The 18,676-nt window shown below is 35.4% G+C and overlaps 1 protein-coding gene across 3 annotated transcripts in view; it reads left to right on the top strand.

The window, feature by feature from the left end:
• DNAJC10 (DnaJ heat shock protein family (Hsp40) member C10) overlaps nucleotides 1-17,745 on the top strand; it is a 49,051-nt gene extending 31,306 nt beyond the window's left edge. For 2 of the 3 annotated variants that reach the window (XM_053597581.1, XM_053597580.1), the window contains exons 17-24: nucleotides 2,645-2,746; nucleotides 5,323-5,478; nucleotides 6,312-6,445; nucleotides 7,501-7,554; nucleotides 7,804-7,951; nucleotides 11,673-11,792; nucleotides 15,125-15,229; nucleotides 17,467-17,745. In XM_053597581.1, coding sequence (XP_053453556.1) covers nucleotides 2,645-2,746; nucleotides 5,323-5,478; nucleotides 6,312-6,445; nucleotides 7,501-7,554; nucleotides 7,804-7,951; nucleotides 11,673-11,792; nucleotides 15,125-15,229; nucleotides 17,467-17,478 — 831 coding nt within the window. In that variant the 3' untranslated portion in view covers nucleotides 17,479-17,745. The remainder of the gene's footprint in view (nucleotides 1-2,644; nucleotides 2,747-5,322; nucleotides 5,479-6,311; nucleotides 6,446-7,500; nucleotides 7,555-7,803; nucleotides 7,952-11,672; nucleotides 11,793-15,124; nucleotides 15,230-17,466) is intronic. The other variant, XM_053597582.1, reaches the window with a different exon arrangement.
• Nucleotides 17,746-18,676: the final 931 nt, after the last annotated feature.

Here is an 18,676-nt window from a genome sequence, read left to right on the forward strand (position 1 = left end):
GGCTTGCTTGCCCTACAAGGATGAAACTGATTTTTCCCTCTAACCAATCTTCCTGCGGACTTGGGGTTCTTTTGACCCTATCTTTTGGCATCTTTACATTTTGTATATACATTTTGTGTTAGAAATCAATAAAAGCCTTCTGAATAAGCCAGAGAATTACTGCATTGTCCCAGTCTGCCACTTAGAGCAGGACAGTGTACACCTTTCTCCAAGCATTCTCAGACTCTGTCCTAAGCCTGCGTAGATTATTGTCATTTCCCCAGAGATGTTTCCCTTGTCCCTCTCAATCCAGGTCAGGGTCCATGGCCATAACCCAAAGAGAAAATGTTTTCTTCTTTCGGGAAAAAGTAGAAATTATGTACCTCCTAATGAAAGTATATATTGTCGATAACATATTCTTAGCAAAAAAAAAAAAAAAAAATCTTAAAATAGATCAAGCCTCCAGATTCATTACTGTTTGGAAATCCAATGACAGAAGAACACTTGACACTGTGGGCATGCAAACTATAAATCCCAGCGTGTGGAGAACTATGCAGGACAAACACCCAGTTTATTAGACAAACACATTGCAGGGACAGAGAAGGAGAGATTAAAGAAATTTAAAAGACATCGTCAAATGCCATGTTTAGGCCTTTTTTGAATGCAGTTGAAACAAACAAAATACCAAAAAAGGTAATTGAGTAAAATGAAATGTGAACACTGACCAGATATGTAATGATGTCAAGGAATTATTGTTAAATTGTAGATGTGCAAATAGTATGGGTATACTGAGGAGAAAGTTCTTAAATTTTAAAAATGTTGAAATAGTTATAGATGAAATGATATATTGTATGGAATTTGCTTAAAAATTGCATATGGTATATGGAATAGTCTTTGAGGTAGGAGTATAATAGGTGAAATAAAAGTAGCCATGAGTGGGTGACTGTTGAAGCTACATGAGGGTTTATTTTCTCTCTACTTCTCTGAATGTTTTAATAAACTCAAAAACCAAAATGTTAAAAAAAAAAAAAAGAGGTGAAAGGAGAGAGAGAGAAATGAGAAAAGGGAAACAAAAAAAAAATTCCTGTGTTTTTAGAACATAATAGAAATAAACTGTAGTCCCACCTCTGGAGGCTGAGGTGGGAGGATGGCTAGAGGCTAGAAGTTTTAGGCTATAGATGCTATAATGTCAAGGCAAATTTCAAAAAATTCAATAGGAAAAGAAGTTATAGATATTTTATGTAAAAGGAAATCCAACAAACATGAAAAATTTGATTTCACTAGTCATCAAGAAAATACAAACAAAAGTCAGATACCTTACTCCACCAAATGAAAATTTATTAATCTCATATTCACAACTATATGAATAAATTATCCAGTCACACAGGGGACTACTATAGACTATGAGTATCCAGCCCACAGGCCTCACATGGCCAGGATGGCTGAGTGTGTGGCCCAACACAAAATCATAAACTTGAAAACTCTGTAAGATTAGTTTGTAACTTTTTTTCCTGTTGGAACTCAGTTTGTATAGTTTTGAGAGTCTTATATGTAACTTTGAAAAGAAATGCCAAATATATAGAACTATTTAATTTGAATTCCTTTAGATTTCAAATATTAAATATTTAAAACTAGATGTTAAATATTCTCAATATTCAACTCATTACATATATATAAGGTTTTGAAACTATGGTGTCAGATTCACTTAGAATAAAGGTTAGGATTTACCACACACCAATTGGCTGACCTTGACCAAGTCACTTAGCTCTCATTAACTCAAGTTTCCTAATTTATAAAGTGGGTTTTACAATTTTAACTACTAAGTAAATTTGTTGTGAGGAATAAAAAAGAAACTATGTTAAGTGCTAACTACTGCTTGACACACAGTAAGCACTTGCTAAATTTTAGTTATGATTGCTTTGTTAACCTAATGAATTATTTGAATTTATACATATTTTGCAAATCTTTGATAATTTTAGAAAAAAAATTTTGTATCTCAAAGATTCCAATTTGCTAAAGAGTGTTTTTCAATTTTAAGAGTTCAGCTATAGCAAATCCACAGACAGGGATTTCTTTGTAACTTTTTAAAAAATAAAAGCTTTAGAGAGATGCTTCCTACATTGGTTTCCATACAAATTCTGAGGAAATTAAGTATTTTGTACTATGTAGGATATCTTGAATATAGAATAAAGAGTGACCACATTCTTAGGGCATGATTCATAATTCTTTAACCTATAGTCATGTACATATTATTTCTTTATTCTTGACATTTTATGTCCTTGATCATCTACTTTTAGAAAATTAGAGCATTTATTATGGTTTTTAAAAAAGACTAAAGCCTGCTCTTTACAGCCTCTTCTTACCTTCGTTCAAGAGTAAATAAAAAGTGACCAAGTACGTATTAATAACTCATGCTCACTTCTCAATGATTTCATGCCTATGGTTTTCATAACTAATGGAGTGTATAAATAAGGATCAGGTATTTATCAGTATTCATCACCAAGAATCTATCTTCTTTGATAAATCTGGCTAGATGAAAATTTTTCTGACACCTGCAATTTAAAAATGAGTATTTTAATCTTGTTGTTGTTTAAAGCCAAGCTAGTTATAAATTTTAAACAAATAGGCAAAATAAATCTTTAATTTGTATTCTCCTTCCTAACAGTATAACATTCAGGCTTATCCAACAACAGTGGTATTCAACCAGTCCCACATTCATGAGTATGAAGGACATCACTCTGCTGAACAGATCTTGGAGTTCATAGAGGTATTTCAAATCATAGTCCATAGCTAGAAATACTTCTATTTATATGAACACGCTATGAATATAAAAATGTTTAATAATGGGATTTATTCTTTTCATTTGAAAACTAGTTTTTGACAAGAAAATGTTTAATTTTTCTAATGTTTTACTCTATGAGGTCTGACAGTTAAGTTTGAGAATTTGCCGCTGTACACTTACATTGCCAGCACTGTACAAACAACTCAGTAAGGTTTCATAACCTTGGTATATCAGTGTCTCACAGCTATGACCATGTTGACATGTGGCAGTGTCTTACTAGTCACATTCACTGTCGCATGTTTTTGTGTGCCAGCATAATATTGGAGTTTGAATTAGAGAAATGAACAAACATTAAGTTTCTTGTTAAACTTGGCAAGGGTGGAAGTGAAATCAGGGACATATTAGCCCAAGTTTATGGGGATTGTGCCATGAGCAAAATGGTAGTACACAAATGGATTAAACGTTTTTTGAAGGCTGGGCACAGTGGCGCAACGCCTGTAATCCCAGCACTTGGGAAACTCAGGAGAGTAGATTGCCTGAGCTCACACGTTTGAGACCAGCCTGAGCCAGAGCAAGACCTCATCTCTAAAAATAGCCACGCATTGTGGCGGGCATCTATAGACTCAGCTACTTGGGAGACTGAAGCAAGAGAATCGCTTAAGCCCAGGAGTTTGAGGTTGTTGAGAGCTGTGACACCATAGCAGTCTACTGAGGATGACAAAGTGAGACTGTCTCAAAAAAAAAAAAAAAAAAAAAAACAATAAATAAATAATTTTTTTCTAAGGGGAGAGAAAATGTCACTAATGAAGAGAGGTCAGGGCAGCCAGTAATAAGCAGAACTGATGAAAACATAGCAAAAATTTATCAAGCTGTGTGTGTCATCATCTGACTTTAAGAAGCTTTGCAAACCAAGTAAACATACCAGTCCAGATCAAGAGTCAAAACAATGATTTTGACTGGACAAACAGGTTAACCAAGTTTACTATTTGGAAGTGCTGAAAAACTGTGAAAAACATGAGAACAACTTGAATTTTTAGCCAACTTGTGACTCTTTCATCATGACAGCATATCAGCTCACACAGCACTGTGAGGGAATTTTTAGGCAATAAACAAATAACTGTATTGGAACATTCTCCCTACTCACCTCATCTGGCCCCCAATGACCCAAAGATAAAGGAAATACTGAAAGGAAGACATTTTAATGACATTCAGAACATCAAGAATAATATAACAGCTCAGTTGGCCATTCCAGAAAAAGTTACAGAATTGTTTTGAAGGGTGATCTAGTCACTAATGTCAGTGTGTTCCTTCCCAAGGGAGCACCTCAAAAGTAACTGTCATGATTTTCATGAATGAGATGTGTAGCACTTTCTAGGATGAGTTTGTGAACTCAGTTGTCAGACCTCATTGTATATACTTGTCTGTAAACTCTGAGAATAAATGTTTCATATGTTATCTGGTATAGTGCCTTGTACATAGTAAAAAAAAAAAAAAACAAAACTGTTGAATGTATGCTATCATTTTTTCACATAAACCTTATCACCCGCTTGCCTTGTTTTCTCTGAAAATAGAAATGCCCTGCATTTGTAGCCTCTTGTTCTAGTAATAGTATTGACTGAAACACTTACAAGGAACCCCCTAAAATAGATGAAAAATTCAAGTTTATCATTGTTTTTAAGTGACTATCCTGCTCTTTCCTACTCATCTGTTCCTCCTACTCCAAAGTAATGTTTTGCGTTACTTTGTTTTACCAGTGAAACTAACCTCTTTATTATCTTTTGTTAAAATATTTAGAACAAGTGATCTATAGAGATGTTGTGCATTATCTCCAGAGTGTCAGAAAAATGAGATAGTAGGCTTTCCATTAGTATTTAAAGGGTCATTCCAAATCAATCATTCTTTGTTCTAGAACTATATGGCCTTATATAGATATCCGGTGCAGCTCTTGATGAAACTATTATGTTATCTCCTTGTCATCTTAAAGTCACCTCTTTTCTCTACCTATGATTTGAGTGATACTGTAGAGAAAAGGAAAACTGATGGGCAAAATCTTAGCTTAAAAAATAGGGACTATTTTCCTTTTTTTAATAATTCATTGTAGATTTCCTTTAAGTATTATGTATCCATAAGCATCTTCTGATTTCCAAAAACAGGAACTTTCTAAAGGTTGAGCATCTCTAATCCAGAAATCCAAAATCTTAAAATGCTCCAAAATCTGAATCTGAATGCCAACATGATACCACAAGTAGAAAATTCCACAAATACTTAAGATAAACCGGGTTTCATGCACAAAATTTTTAAAAAGTTTTTGAAATTACTTTAAGACTATGTGTATAAGATGTATTATGAAATAAATGAATTTCACATTTAGACTTGAGTTCCATCCCCAGGATATGTATATGCAAATATTATGCATATGGAAATATTTCAAAATCCAAAATACTTCTGATCCCAAGCATTTTGGATAAGGGATCCTCAGCCTGTACCAACTATTTGCCAAGAATATAGGAACAACTCTTTTTTATGTATATACTTACAATAGAACCCATACTTTTTTTTAGGATCTTATGAATCCGTCAGTGGTCTCCCTTACACCCACCACTTTCAATGAACTAGTTACACACAGAAAACATAATGAAGTCTGGATGGTTGATTTTTATTCTCCATGGTGTCATCCCTGTCAAGTCTTAATGCCAGAATGGAAAAGAATGGCCCGGGTAAAGTAAAATAGTTTGTTTTAAATTCTAACATTTAATAAGAACGTTTAACAAAATTGTTTTGAAACTGAGATGAATGAATCCACAATTAGCTTATTACACAATGGCAGGTCTGATCATATCACCTGAACTCCAACTCTGGTACATAGTGATACAGAATAGCTGCCGTGTGTGTGAGTGGCATGTTGACTAAATTTTTACCAACATCAACCCAAAGATCCCCTTTCATTTTCTGTGTAAATTTTTTTTTTACTGCTTTACTTTTACAGCTTTGGAGATATCATTTCCTGGCTCAGCGTCTGTAGCTCAAGCAGCTAAGGCACCAGCCACATACGCTGGAGCTGACAGGTTCAAATCCAGCCTGGGCCCACCAAACAACAGTGACAACTACAACCAAAAAATAGCTGGGCATTGTGGTGGGCACCTGTAATCCCAGCTACTTGGGAGGCTGAGGCAAGAGAATCACTTAAGCCCAAGAGTTGAAGGTTGCTGTGAGCTGTGACACTGCAGCACTCTACCAAAGGCGACAGCTTGAGGCTGTCACAAAAAAAAAAAAAAAAAGATATCATTTCCTTACAGTTTTGTGGGACTTAAGGAAAAAATAGCTGTGATTTCTAGTACCTTAACATTTAAGGTTATATATTTTTGTGCTCTTTTCAATGACACTGAAGTTCAGAAAGATGTAATTTTTCCCATGATAGATGAATGAAATCAGCTGTTCAATCTGCAATGATTATAGTAAGTTCTTAATTACAAAACTAGATTTCAAATCATAAAAGTAATGGAGGTAGTTTTATTCTAATCACTTTAATATATTGATCTTTCTTTTACAGACATTAACTGGGCTGATCAATGTGGGCAGCATAGACTGCCAACAGTATCATTCTTTTTGTGCCCAAGAAAATGTTCGGAGATACCCTGAGATAAGGTTTTTTCCCCCAAAATCAAATAAAGCTTATCAGTATCAGTAAGTATTCTCTCAAATTTGGAGATATTATAATCGTTTAGACAGTTAACATTTGAGTTATCCTAACTACATAAAAGTTAACCCAACAAATATTAGTGGCCAACGGATGGTATGTTTTTCTTATTTTCTTTTTGTTTTGGCCGGGGCTGGGTTTGAACCCGCCACCTCTGGCATATGGGACCAGCGCCCTACCCCTTGAGCCACAGGCGCCGCCCCAACGGATGGTATGTTAATGAGCTTCATCTTCAGGCAAGAGATGAAAAGAGAAAAAGTCTTGTTAAATCAGTCTTACAGCGCAGTTAAGAAGATGAGAGGAAAAGCCAACATTTATTAAGTACTTATTTGGTTTCAGTTACCAACCTAGATGTTTTACTCACATTCTTTTTGCTAGTTCTCACAAACTCTGTAAAGTAGGAATTATTACTCTTACTCCTATCACAGAGAAACTCTGACTCTTAGACCTAAGATTACTTTCCCAAGTCAACAGCTCCTAAGGTTTGAACCTGGGGCTTTAAGCCAGGTCTGTCGCAGTGCCTGTGCTGTTTCTATATCACCATGTGGTATTTCAGGTAGAAAGCTTAAATGTAAGGTAGAATATGATGAATGTAATTAAAGTAAAAATGGCCACAGATCTCAAAAGAGGTAAAGATCATAACTATGAGGAAACACAAAAGGCTGCATCTTTGAGGCAGATTTTGCCATGGGTCATTAAAAGTGGATGAGTTTGACAGGCAGTAATTTAAATAAAGATTCAGAAATGAAAGCTTCAGACACTGAGTCGTACACTTCTCCTAGGCCTGTAGGAGAAATCCAGCAGACAGCTGGGCATTCTGATCTATGTGGAGCACCACAGAGTATCAAGACTAGAGAAAATACATTTGTGAAGCCACATAACAGTATTTGTAGCTAAGTGTGTCTGAGAAGAGAAATACTATGTGAAGTGTAGGGTTTTTGCAATATTTTGATTTTTTTAAATTACTACAATGAAATGTTGTCTGAATGTACCAAATAATAAAAAATCCTGTTACAACTTCACGTTTTTTTTCTTCTTCCAGTAGTTATAATGGTTGGAATAGAGATGCTTATTCCCTAAGAATCTGGGGTCTAGGGTAAGTAATTAAAATATGTCTTATTTTAAGGAATATAAAATAGATTCAAAGCTATTTATTTACCTTTTATGAAACAGTTAAGTTTGCGATGGGTTAAGGTTCGAAACTCCTTAGTAAAGGATTATATTTAATGAAATAGGTCTGTGCTTTTAAGTTATTTTTAACTTAGAAAGTGGTGCAGTATTATTACATTTTAGATGTTTGGTATGGTTTTGTATATTTAAAAATTATTTTGATTCCTTGCTGCAGATTTTTACCTCAAGTGTCTGTAGGTCTAACACCTCAGACTTTCAATGAGAAAGTTTTACAAGGGAAAAATCACTGGGTGGTTGACTTTTATGCTCCTTGGTGTGGACCTTGCCAAAATTTTGCTCCAGAGTTTGAGCTCCTGGCTAGGGTAAGTCTTACCTTTCTACTTAAATAAGTTGTAGTCACATGCATGTTTTTGTAATAGACAAGAATGATATTTACCACATATTAATTTTTTTCTTAAAATTTTCTTCTGAATTTTAAAAAAGCTAATCCGTTTATATGACTAATCTTTGCAGTTGGTTTCTCCTTTCTTTATTAAAGGTTTTAGCTAACATCTTCCCTATTTTGGTTGACATCATCTACCTAGCTATAAAAGCCAGAAACTTTACTTCTCACTCATTTCCTACTTTCCCTCCCTACTACCACCAGGACTCCGCTGCCCTCTAAGCAATCTCTAGATCAGGCATCCTCAAACTTTTTAAACAGGGGGCTAATTCACTGTCCCTCAGACTATTGGAGGGCCAGACTATAGTTTAAAAAAAAAAAAACTATGAACAAATTCCTATGCACACTGCACATATCTTATTTTGAAGTAAAAAACAAAATGGGAACAAATACAATTCACACCGCCGCATGTGGCCCATGGGCCATAGTTTGAGGACCCCTGCACTAGATCCTATCAGTTCTATCTCCTAAATGTCTTTTAAATGTCATCTGCTCGCCCTCTCTACTGCTAGTCTGTTCAAACCTCACATCTAGACTTATATTTACCTTTTAACTACAGACATCCTTCAGTATGTGCAGGGGATTGATTCTAGGACCACACTACCTTGGCTAGAATCCAGCATATGTAATTTCCAGAGTTGGCCCTGTAGAACCCATGAATACAAAAAGTTGGCCCTCTTTATATGCAGGTTTTGCATCTCATGAATACTATGTTTTTCATCCTGGGTTGAGGGACTTTAACAAATGCAATCACTATAACCTGGTTCTTCGTACCCTCAATGAATCCCCAACAACTTAAAAATGAAAAGAAACACATCTATGTATAAATGGGCTGTGTAAGTCAAGCCCATGTTGTTCAAGGTCAGCTATAGTCTCATCCTGCCCAGCCTCCCTTTTATAGTGCTGCTCTGGTGCTCTTTCTAAAATAATTGTTCTCTCTGGCTTATAGCTTGATATGCATCCATTGACTTCAGTCTTTGATATGAGCTGTCACCCACTTCATATTTTACAGTCCAGGTACAGTGAAGTACTCCAGGTTCTCTGAACACCCATCATTTACTGGCTGCATGTGCTTTCTAAAATTCCCTGTCCTTACCTTGGTCATCTGTAGTTTTCTTCCTATAAAACTCAGCTCTGTTGGCACTTCTATATTCTGTGCCCTTCTCAGTTAATCGGTGTCACCTTGATAACTTTATACCCAATCAGTGTACTGATAAAATGCACATTAGTTATTCCTTTACATAGCTGTCTATTCCTAAGACTGAGCTTCTTGAGGGCAAGGTCTATGTCTTACTTATCTTTATATCTCCAATGCCTAGGTCAGTAAATGCTCACATACAATTATACTGATGATGTGCTAGCAGTATAACGTTTCTTGGGTATTTCTTGTCCTCACAGTCCTATTAATGATCTAATCCAGATTGCTAGCTTCCTTGCCTGCATAACTCAAGGAACTCTTACAACTGGCAGTATCAAACACTAATTAGCATCAGAAAGTTCCCCAGTTCCACCAGTCCAAAATAAAAATTGAGCATGCCAAACCATGGGGATTTTTTAGCAGCAAAACTTCAAAGCTTCTGTTGCTGTAAGAGATTTTAGTTACTGACTGGTCCTTCAAATAAGACATTTGTTCTTACTTACTTTTAGAATTATTACAGAAAAAAAACATAACAAAATTTTTTACTACCTTATTCTTTATACACTGGAGACTTAGTTATAAACTTTGTGATGGAACTTTGTTTTACAACTAGCCAGAAATTTTGAAACATAAAAAAAATGCAGCAGATCCTAAGCATCAAATGCATTATTGTAGGGTCTGGGGCCACAAAGACGAAAAGGTAGAAATTCTATCTCCTTAGGAGATTTTAACCTAGTAGAATGATAACATGCAAATAAATATGCATAATACAACAGGATAATTGCTATAATGAAATTAGAATAAAGCTAGAACATGGGAGAATCAAATTCATGATAGAGAAAGATGTTTGAGAACAATATGATGTCACCTAATAAGTAAATACATTAAACATTTTGTAAATGACATAAAGCTTATTAAAGTAATATTTCTACATTTCTTTTTCCTTCAGTATTAGTATGTCTGCCTGAATACCTCCTTCAGAATATGCACAGCTTTGCTAGTGTCCCAGCACTCTGTCTTTTGGTGAACTCCTGCTTTAGGGACCAAATTAGAAATAGCAAAGATGTTTTAATTGCCCTGAAGTGAGAAAGGATAACTTGAACCAGGATTAGGGCAGTAGTGATAGAAGGGAACAAATAAAATTTAATGTTTGATTGTGATAGATGAGGAAAAGGTGAGCTTAATTTCTGGCTTGAACTGAGAGTAAGGCAGGAGAAAGAGTAAGTGAAGGAGAAAGGATTAACTTTAGACATGTTAGATTGGAGGTACTTATGAGACATCCACCTAAAAGAAACCAACACATAGTCAAATATGAAATCAAAGGGAGATAAGGGTATATCAGCACATGAATATATAAAATCAGCCGGGGAGACCGTTCACAGTAAAAAGATTATTGACCAAAGGAGGAATTCTGACTGAGTATTACAACTTGAGGGGGAATTAAATCTAAAGAAAGAAGTTCTTCTCTGGGCGGTGCCTGTGACTCAAAGGAGCAGGGGACCGGCCCCATATGCCAGAGGTGGTGTGTTAAAACCCAGCCCAGGCCAAAAACCGCAAAAATAAAAAAAATTACAGAAGTTTAAAAAAAAAAAAAATCTCTTACTGTAAAAAGGAAGAATAACCAGAGTGATAAAGAAGCCAAGAGAGAATAGTGAAAAATACCAAGAAAGAAAAGAGAAGGGAGTGGTCCACCACTTGGGTATCCGCTCAGTTTGGTCAAGTGGAGGTCACTGTTGAACTAATCAGTTTTAGGGGAAGGAGCAACAAGAACTGAAGCTAGATTAAAATTTATTGCCAAAGAAGTAGGTGATGAAGTGATGAAAGAGTAGACTGCTATTCAAAAAAAAAAAAAAAAAAAGCAGGATGGTGGCTAGAGGATCCATTGCAATCCAGAAAGAAATCTTTTCTTATATCATAATTGTGTACATTAATGCACTTCTGGGGTACAATGTGCTGGTTTAATATACAATGTGGAATGTTTACATCAAACTAACATAGCCATAACCTCACTTATTTGTTGTGGTAAGATATTAACACTCTACTCTTAATAGTTTTGAAATGTACCATTGCATTGTGTACATTAGGTTAAGGTCGCACCTTTTTGTGATATGTATATGCACTGAAAAGAAAGCCATCACCAGAAAGTGTTAGCATTGCACATAAGACCAAAGAAAGGAAAAAGAATAAAGACAGAAACAGATGTTTTTGATATGATGGGCAAGGTCTAGGTAGCCGAAAGAAGTTGAGGTAGTTCAGGGTAAAGCTTCTCAGTTTTCTTAATAAGATGAAGAGTTTATTTGCTATTGGAGGGGTGATGCTAGCGATTAAAGGGCCAGGCAGAATTCGGAAACAATCTTGTTCAAATAGGAAGGATTAAAACTAAAGTTTTTAACTAAAAAATCCTTAATATATTAAGATTTGATGTGTTTTATATCATTCCTTTGTGATGGTCAAAACAGTTCATGTGAAGAGAGAAAAACAACCTATATTTTTCTTTTTTCAGATGATTAAAGGAAAAGTGAAAGCCGGAAAAGTAGATTGTCAGGCTTATGCCCAGATATGCCAAAAAGCTGGGATCAGAGCCTATCCAACTGTTAAATTTTATTTCTATGAAAGAACAAAGGTATGTACAGGCTTTCCTCTGTCTCCCTTCCCTTAGCAAGCCAAGGTCTTTATATTATTGCATATTCCTGATACAGTCTTCTTTTTACTTATGTATGTCAAGTATTCTTAAAAGGGTTTTCTGTCTTATGGTTATTATATTCTCAGTTGCCTTAAAATTTTTATACTAATGAAAACTACTGGAAAGAGACACAGTATTAGTGGTTGTCTTTGAGTGGTGGGATTCAAGGTAATTTCTGTGAAATTTTGTATTTCCCACTTTTTATAGAATGAGTACATGTTACAGGTTGTGTAACTCTTATTCAAAATGTTCGGGACCAATACTGTTTCGGGCTTTTTCAGATTTTGGAATATTTGCATTATACTGAACTGGGTCTGCATTTTGAAAATCCAAAATGCAGCGAGGCACAGTGACTCACACCTGTAACCACAGGAGGCCGAGGCAGGTGGAACCCTTCCCTTCAGTTCAAGACCAACAAGAACAAGACCCCATCTCTGCTAAAAATAGAAAAATTAGCTGGGCATTATGGCAGGTGCCTATAGTCCCAGTTACTCAGGAGGCTAGGCAGGAGGCTTGCTAGAACCCAAGAGTTTGAGGTTTCTATGAGCTGAGCTGACACTCTGGCACTCTAGCCTGAAGTAATAGAGTGAGTCTCAATAAAAAGAAGAAAAATCAAAAATGATCCAGTGAGTGTCAAGTTAGTGTCAAAAAGTTAGGATTTTAGAACATTTCAGATTTTTTAATTGGAGATACTTAACCTGTACTTTTAAAATTTGTCTTTTACATAGCCTTAGCATTTGAGCATTTATTGTGAAGAATATTAGTGGGTTTAGACTCTAGAATAAAAGATAAGTTCCTTGGGTCAGTCATAATTACTTTGAGGGCACCAAGCTTTTTTTTTAGTTAAAAAATTTAGAAATTTTCCAGTGGTGATAACAAAATTGAGATAACCTCTATTTATGGTCATTGATACTAGTGTCCTTTGCTATCTTCCCAATGTAAGACTTTTTGACAATATAACTGTGGTATCGTTTTAAAGAATGGGTAAGAAGAGATTTCAGGAAGAACTGGTATTTGTCTTATACCTGGTTTGTAGAAAAGTGAATGAGAAGAAAATGAATATGCAAAAAGCAATCAGGCATTTTTTTTTGTTTGTTTGTTTTTTGAGACAGAGTCTCACTTTGTCACCCTGGGTAGAGTGCCATGGCATCACAGCTCACAGCAACTTCAAACTCTTGTGCTTAAGCGATTCTTTTGCCTCAGCCTCCCAAGTATCTGGACTACAGGCACCCACCACAACACCGGGCTATTTTTTGGTTATAATTGTCTTGTTTGGCAGGCCCAGGCTGGATTCGAACCCGCCAGCTCTGGTGTATGTGGCTGGCACCCTAACCACTGAGGTACAGGCACCAAGCCACGCATGATTCTTTTAATTAGAATAAAAACCCAAAAAATGAAGGGGAACTAAGGAGATTGCATAGTTTGGTAAGGATCCTAGAAAGAGTAAGAAAATTACATACCTTTTAATGTCACTTAGCAACAAAAAAGTAGTAATTTCTATCTAAAGGTAGGCTTGAAAAGATAATCCTAACTATTAATAGGTAAATGCTGAAGAAGTACAATTAATGGAAGAGCCAAACAAATGGTAATAAATGATCATTAAAACCTAAAATGATGAGAACAAACTTGAATGGTCTTAAGTAAACGGATGGTACTCTGCCTGGAATGCAGCTGATAACACAATTCTCAATTGAGTCTTAATGATGTGGCCAGCCAAACAACAACAACAAAATAGTGAAAGCAATATTTCATGCTTATAGTAACTATTAAGGTCCCTAAGAATACCCTGTAATACACACCACTGCCTGGAATATTTACTTACCATATTTCTACTCAAAATGCTTTACACTACTAAGTTTTAAAGTAATGAGCTTACTTCCTTGAGGAGAAAAAGAGCTGTGATAAACTAAAATATTTGTCATGAACTCTAATATTCAAAATAAATAATTTTAAATATTTTATACTGTTTCAGGGAAAATATCAGGTTAAGATTTGATGTTTATGCTCCGTGCCCATAGCTTAGTGAGTAGGGCGCCAGCCACATACAGTGAGGGTGGCGAGTTCTAGCCTGGCCCAGACCTACTAAAACAACAATAACAACTCCTACCAAAAAATAGCCAGGTGTTATGGCAGGCACCGGTAGTCCCAGCTACTTGGGAGTCTGAGGCAAGAGAATTGCTTAAGCCCAGGAGTTTGAGGTTACTGTGAGTTGTGACGCCACTGTACTCCACAGAGGGCTACATAGTGAGCCTGTCTCAAAAAATAAAAAAAAACTCTGATGTTTATTGATAGTTACATTTTGAATTAGAACTAAATAAAGAAATTAGGTGATAAATTTCAGAAATTCGGAATTATCACACATCTAGATTTTTCAGTGAGGGTTCTTAATTTGTCTGTCTTAAGAAAGCAGAACTCAGTGGCGATTAAGGCCTGAGTCTTCATTCCTTTGGAATCAACAGCTCTGTTTCACACTTTCCAGAACTGAGAAATGGATGACATAAATAGTGACCTTACTCAGGTAGAATGGTATTAGAGAAGTATCAGTATAGTGAACAGTCACAGAATTAACTTACCATAGAGGGAGCTGTTCGGACAGATGTTACCATGGGTCCAGAGAAGTCCAGAAGACAAAGTTAGGAACCAGATGTCCCTGGTCCAAACTGACAGAGGTGGCATCCAGAAGTGTAGGCCAGACAGGAAGACCAAAGGAGAATGATGACGAAAGTAGAAATATGAACTACATGGGCAGTCACACGCAAAAACAAAATCTTGGCACATAGTATGGGGTCAGGGGTTCACCCCAGCATCAAACAGGTAGCTCCAGATCCAAAATAAGCAGCGCTGGATATATCAACCTGTTCCTTGCCCCTGCATTTAGTTACCTTCCTGCCATGGCCAGGTGAAAACCAGGAGATATGCATTGTCTTCGTTATTATCAGTCTAGGTTTGGTCAGTGCTACTCATTGTATTAGAGTAAAATGATTGGAGTGCTCTAGGGCTATCTTACATAATTTAGGTGTTTTGATGTTTATGGAGTCAGCAATATATTTTTTCCAAGGAATTATTTGACATTCCCATAGCACTAACATTAGTATTTGAGGTACATTATGGGCTATGATTTTGCAGCATTATTTCTTTGAAGAAACTTGAACTTCAAACACTTAAATTTTCAGAACAAAAGAACTTTAAAGCATATTCAATCAAGTTAATTAGATGGAAATGTTATGTTTTGATTAAATTCTTAAAAATTATAAGAGCATTTTTAATTTTAGAAAAACTTTGGGGAAGAACAAATAAATGCCAGAGATGCAAAAGCAATTGCTGCCTTAATAAATAAAAAATTGGAAACTCTTCAGAATCAAGAAAAGAGAAATAAGGTAAGGACTAAGTCCAGAACTGACTTTGGCAAAAGTTATCAAAATTTATTCTTATCTTAGCAAAATTTATTCTTACCTTACATGTATCAAGAGATAAGAAAAATGAACTTCAAAAAATAGTAAGATAGTTGAAAATTTTCCACTTTGGGAAATTTGACAGTCAAAATGTACCTAGAGACACTTAAATGCTTAGAAATTTGGGCAGTAAACCCATTAACAAAAAATGACTATAGCCCATATAAAAATATACATACAAAAGTCCACAGCATACTAATAAAAAATGGAAACCTAAATGTCCATGAACTACTGAATGGATAAACAGAATGTGGTATATCCATACAATGGAATAGTTTTCTGCTATAAAAACGAATGACATTCTAATCCATGCTAAAACATGGATGAACCTCGACAACATGTTTACTGAATGAAGCCAAGTCACAAAAGGCCAAATAGTATGTGATTCTATTTAGGTGAATTTCAGAATAGACTAATCCTTAGAGACAAGAAGCGAGATTATTGGTTGGCTATGGTAGAAAAGAGCAGAAATATGAGTGACTGCTAATGGGTAATAAGAAGTTTCTTTGGGAGGTGTAAAAATGTTTTACAATTATGTTGCAATGATAGTTGCATGGCTCTTAATATTCTAAAAACTACTGGGGCTCTTAAATGTAGGAATTGTATGGTATAAGAAATATATCTCTGTAAAGTTGTACAAAACAGTGACTATAGTCATTTTGCTCAAATGTAAAAGCTTTGAATTGCTAGGAATTAAATAAACTTGAACCTTATGACACATTTGGACAGCAAATTTTCTTTTGTTCCTTGTATAGTCAAAATATATTGAAAGCCGTTTTGGCCCTTCTTTGAATTTTTAATCTGTTAAGAAGCAGTAAAATCTCTTTTCTGTTATTCTTCAGAAGGGAGTTCATTTTTTTGTAAATCATTGTTATTGTAGGGCACACCTAAAGGCAAAACCAAAGGGTCCAGAGCTGCTAGAGTGCTTTCCAAATGGAATCTAATATAATCACATATGAGGTAGCTTGGATTCTTTCCAGTAAGGCATAAGAAGGGCAGAAGAACAGCTCAGCCTCTGGAGAAGGCTAGAGAAGTCAGGCTGTATAGCACCACATTTGAATGGTTCTGCTATAATGCAGTTCAGAACTACATGGTAGAGGTAGCCTTACAATCTGTTTTGAAACTTAGTTTATACAAATCTAAAAGATAGAAATGAGATAATTTTGATCTGTATTTTTTTTTGGAGTCAGAGTCTCACTTTGTTGCCCTCGGTAGAGTGCTGTAACATCATAGCTCACAGCAACCTTGAACGCTCAGGGTCAGGTTGATCCTTTTGCCTCAGCTTCCCAAATAGCTGGGACTATAGGCACCTGCCCTAACACCCGGCTTTTGGGGGACTATAGGCACCCACCCTAAACCCAGACTTTTTTTTTTTTTAAAGAGATGGGGTCATGCTCTTGCTCAGGCTGACCTTGAACTCCTGAGCACCCAACTCAGCCTCCCAAAGTGTTAGGATTATAAGCGTAAGCCACCACGCCCAGCCTGATCTATATTTTTTCACTGAACAAGCATGTTTTTCCAATGTTTTGGCTATGTTAGTTTTCAAGGTACTTTAAAATTTTTCACTTTTATCTTAAATACTCAAAAAAGAAACATGGGTCATAAACTAGAATATCATAACTGAAATTGAAGAGCATACCAAATATGACTATATAAGATCAGTTGCCGCCAAGGATTGTCCCCATTAAGAAAAAAAAAAAACCCTCATGCCTGTAATCCTAGTGCTCTGGGAGGTCGAAGCGGGTGGATTGCTTGAGCTCACAGGTTCCAGACCAGCTTAAGCAAGAGCGAGACCCTGTCTCTACTAAAAAATAGAAAAATTGAGACAAGAGGATCACTTGAGCCCAAGAGTTGTAAGTTGCCGTGAGCTATGCCAGCCACCATGGCACTCTACCCAGGGTAACAGCTTAAGACTCTGTCTCAAAAAAAAAGAAAGAAAGAAAGAAAAGAAAAGAAAAAAGACTCACAATACTTAGTAGTATCTGCTATGGGCAGATAAGAACTAGGAAGTATTCCTTTCTTTTCCCTTGTTACATTTAGGAACACTGTATTTCCCGGGTAACCCATTAAAATAATATTCAGTATCATTGAAAAAGTAAAATGTGGGTGAGTTTACATTTTACCTTATTTTTACATTACAAACTCATACTTCTTTATTATAGGATGAACTTTGATGTTGAAGATGAAGAAAAACATAAAAGGAAATTCGGACAAATGGCATCAGAAGATAGCTTTTTAGAACATTACTACATTTGTGGTGGGAATAGATGAACATTATCTTGGACTTGTAATTGTACTACCAGAATATATACAGCATTGGTGTAAAAAGTCTGCAGATTTCCTTTGTAAAGAGCCAGATCATAAAATATTTTCAGCTTTGCAGACCATATGGGGTTCTTTGTCATATTCCTTGTTGGGTTTTTGTTTTTTTGTTTTTGTTTTTGTTTTTAATAAAACAACCCTTTAAGAAACAAAAACATTCTTAGCTCGGGGTCATATAAAAATAAGCCACAGGGCCATAGATTGGGGACCCCTATAAAGTATATTCTGGGTGGCTAGTTCTCACATGAGCCTTCTCTGCTCTTATCCACATAAATATCAAAGACTTATAAAGTGCACTTTTTCACTTAAAAGTTTTGTGGCTGTCCTGAAAGAGATAACATTTTTAGAACAGGTGAATAAAAATCAAGTTATCTCTGACCATATATTTCATTTTCAAAACAATGTACAAAATAAACATATCCCTTATGCCATATTACATGAAAAGATTTTGTTTTCTTTTTAAAGATTGAAGAAATGCTTTAATTTTTCACAACTGAGAAATTGGTTTTTGCAACAATGAAGGCACAAATCCTGTAGATAGCTATATCATCCACAAAAACTTGAGGAAAGAAAAATTATACTAATTAACTGTACATTGTAGAATATCCCAATATTTAGAGTTCTATATTTTAAAGACTTACATACTCAGTTATTTCCTGAAATTGCTTTAATGAGATCTTTCCCACAGATAGTTGATTTTTGAGGTATTTCTAATGTTTTCAAATATTTTTAAAATAGTTGTTTTTCACTGCTATCCAATCTATTCATTCATATGGGAAAAATAATTTTACAAGTTTGTTTCACCGTAGTTTATGATGCTGTGGTTGTGCCAGTTACTAGTTCACTGTCAGAGCTGCCTTTTTTCTGATAAATACTGGCATAATAACTGAAGTTATTTTTATAAGAAAATCAAGTATATAAATCTGATTGGGATTTTAGTTTGAGTTTAGACTAAAAATTTTTTTCTTGCATTTTAATAAAATTGTGAGTAAAGTGTACAGAGTGTGTGGAATGGTAAAAATTCCAATTTGTCAAAAGGTCAATGAATAA

The sequence above is a fragment of the Nycticebus coucang genome, chromosome 7, assembly GCF_027406575.1.
Source record: "Nycticebus coucang isolate mNycCou1 chromosome 7, mNycCou1.pri, whole genome shotgun sequence".
In the NCBI taxonomy this organism is placed as follows: Eukaryota; Metazoa; Chordata; class Mammalia; order Primates; family Lorisidae; genus Nycticebus; species Nycticebus coucang.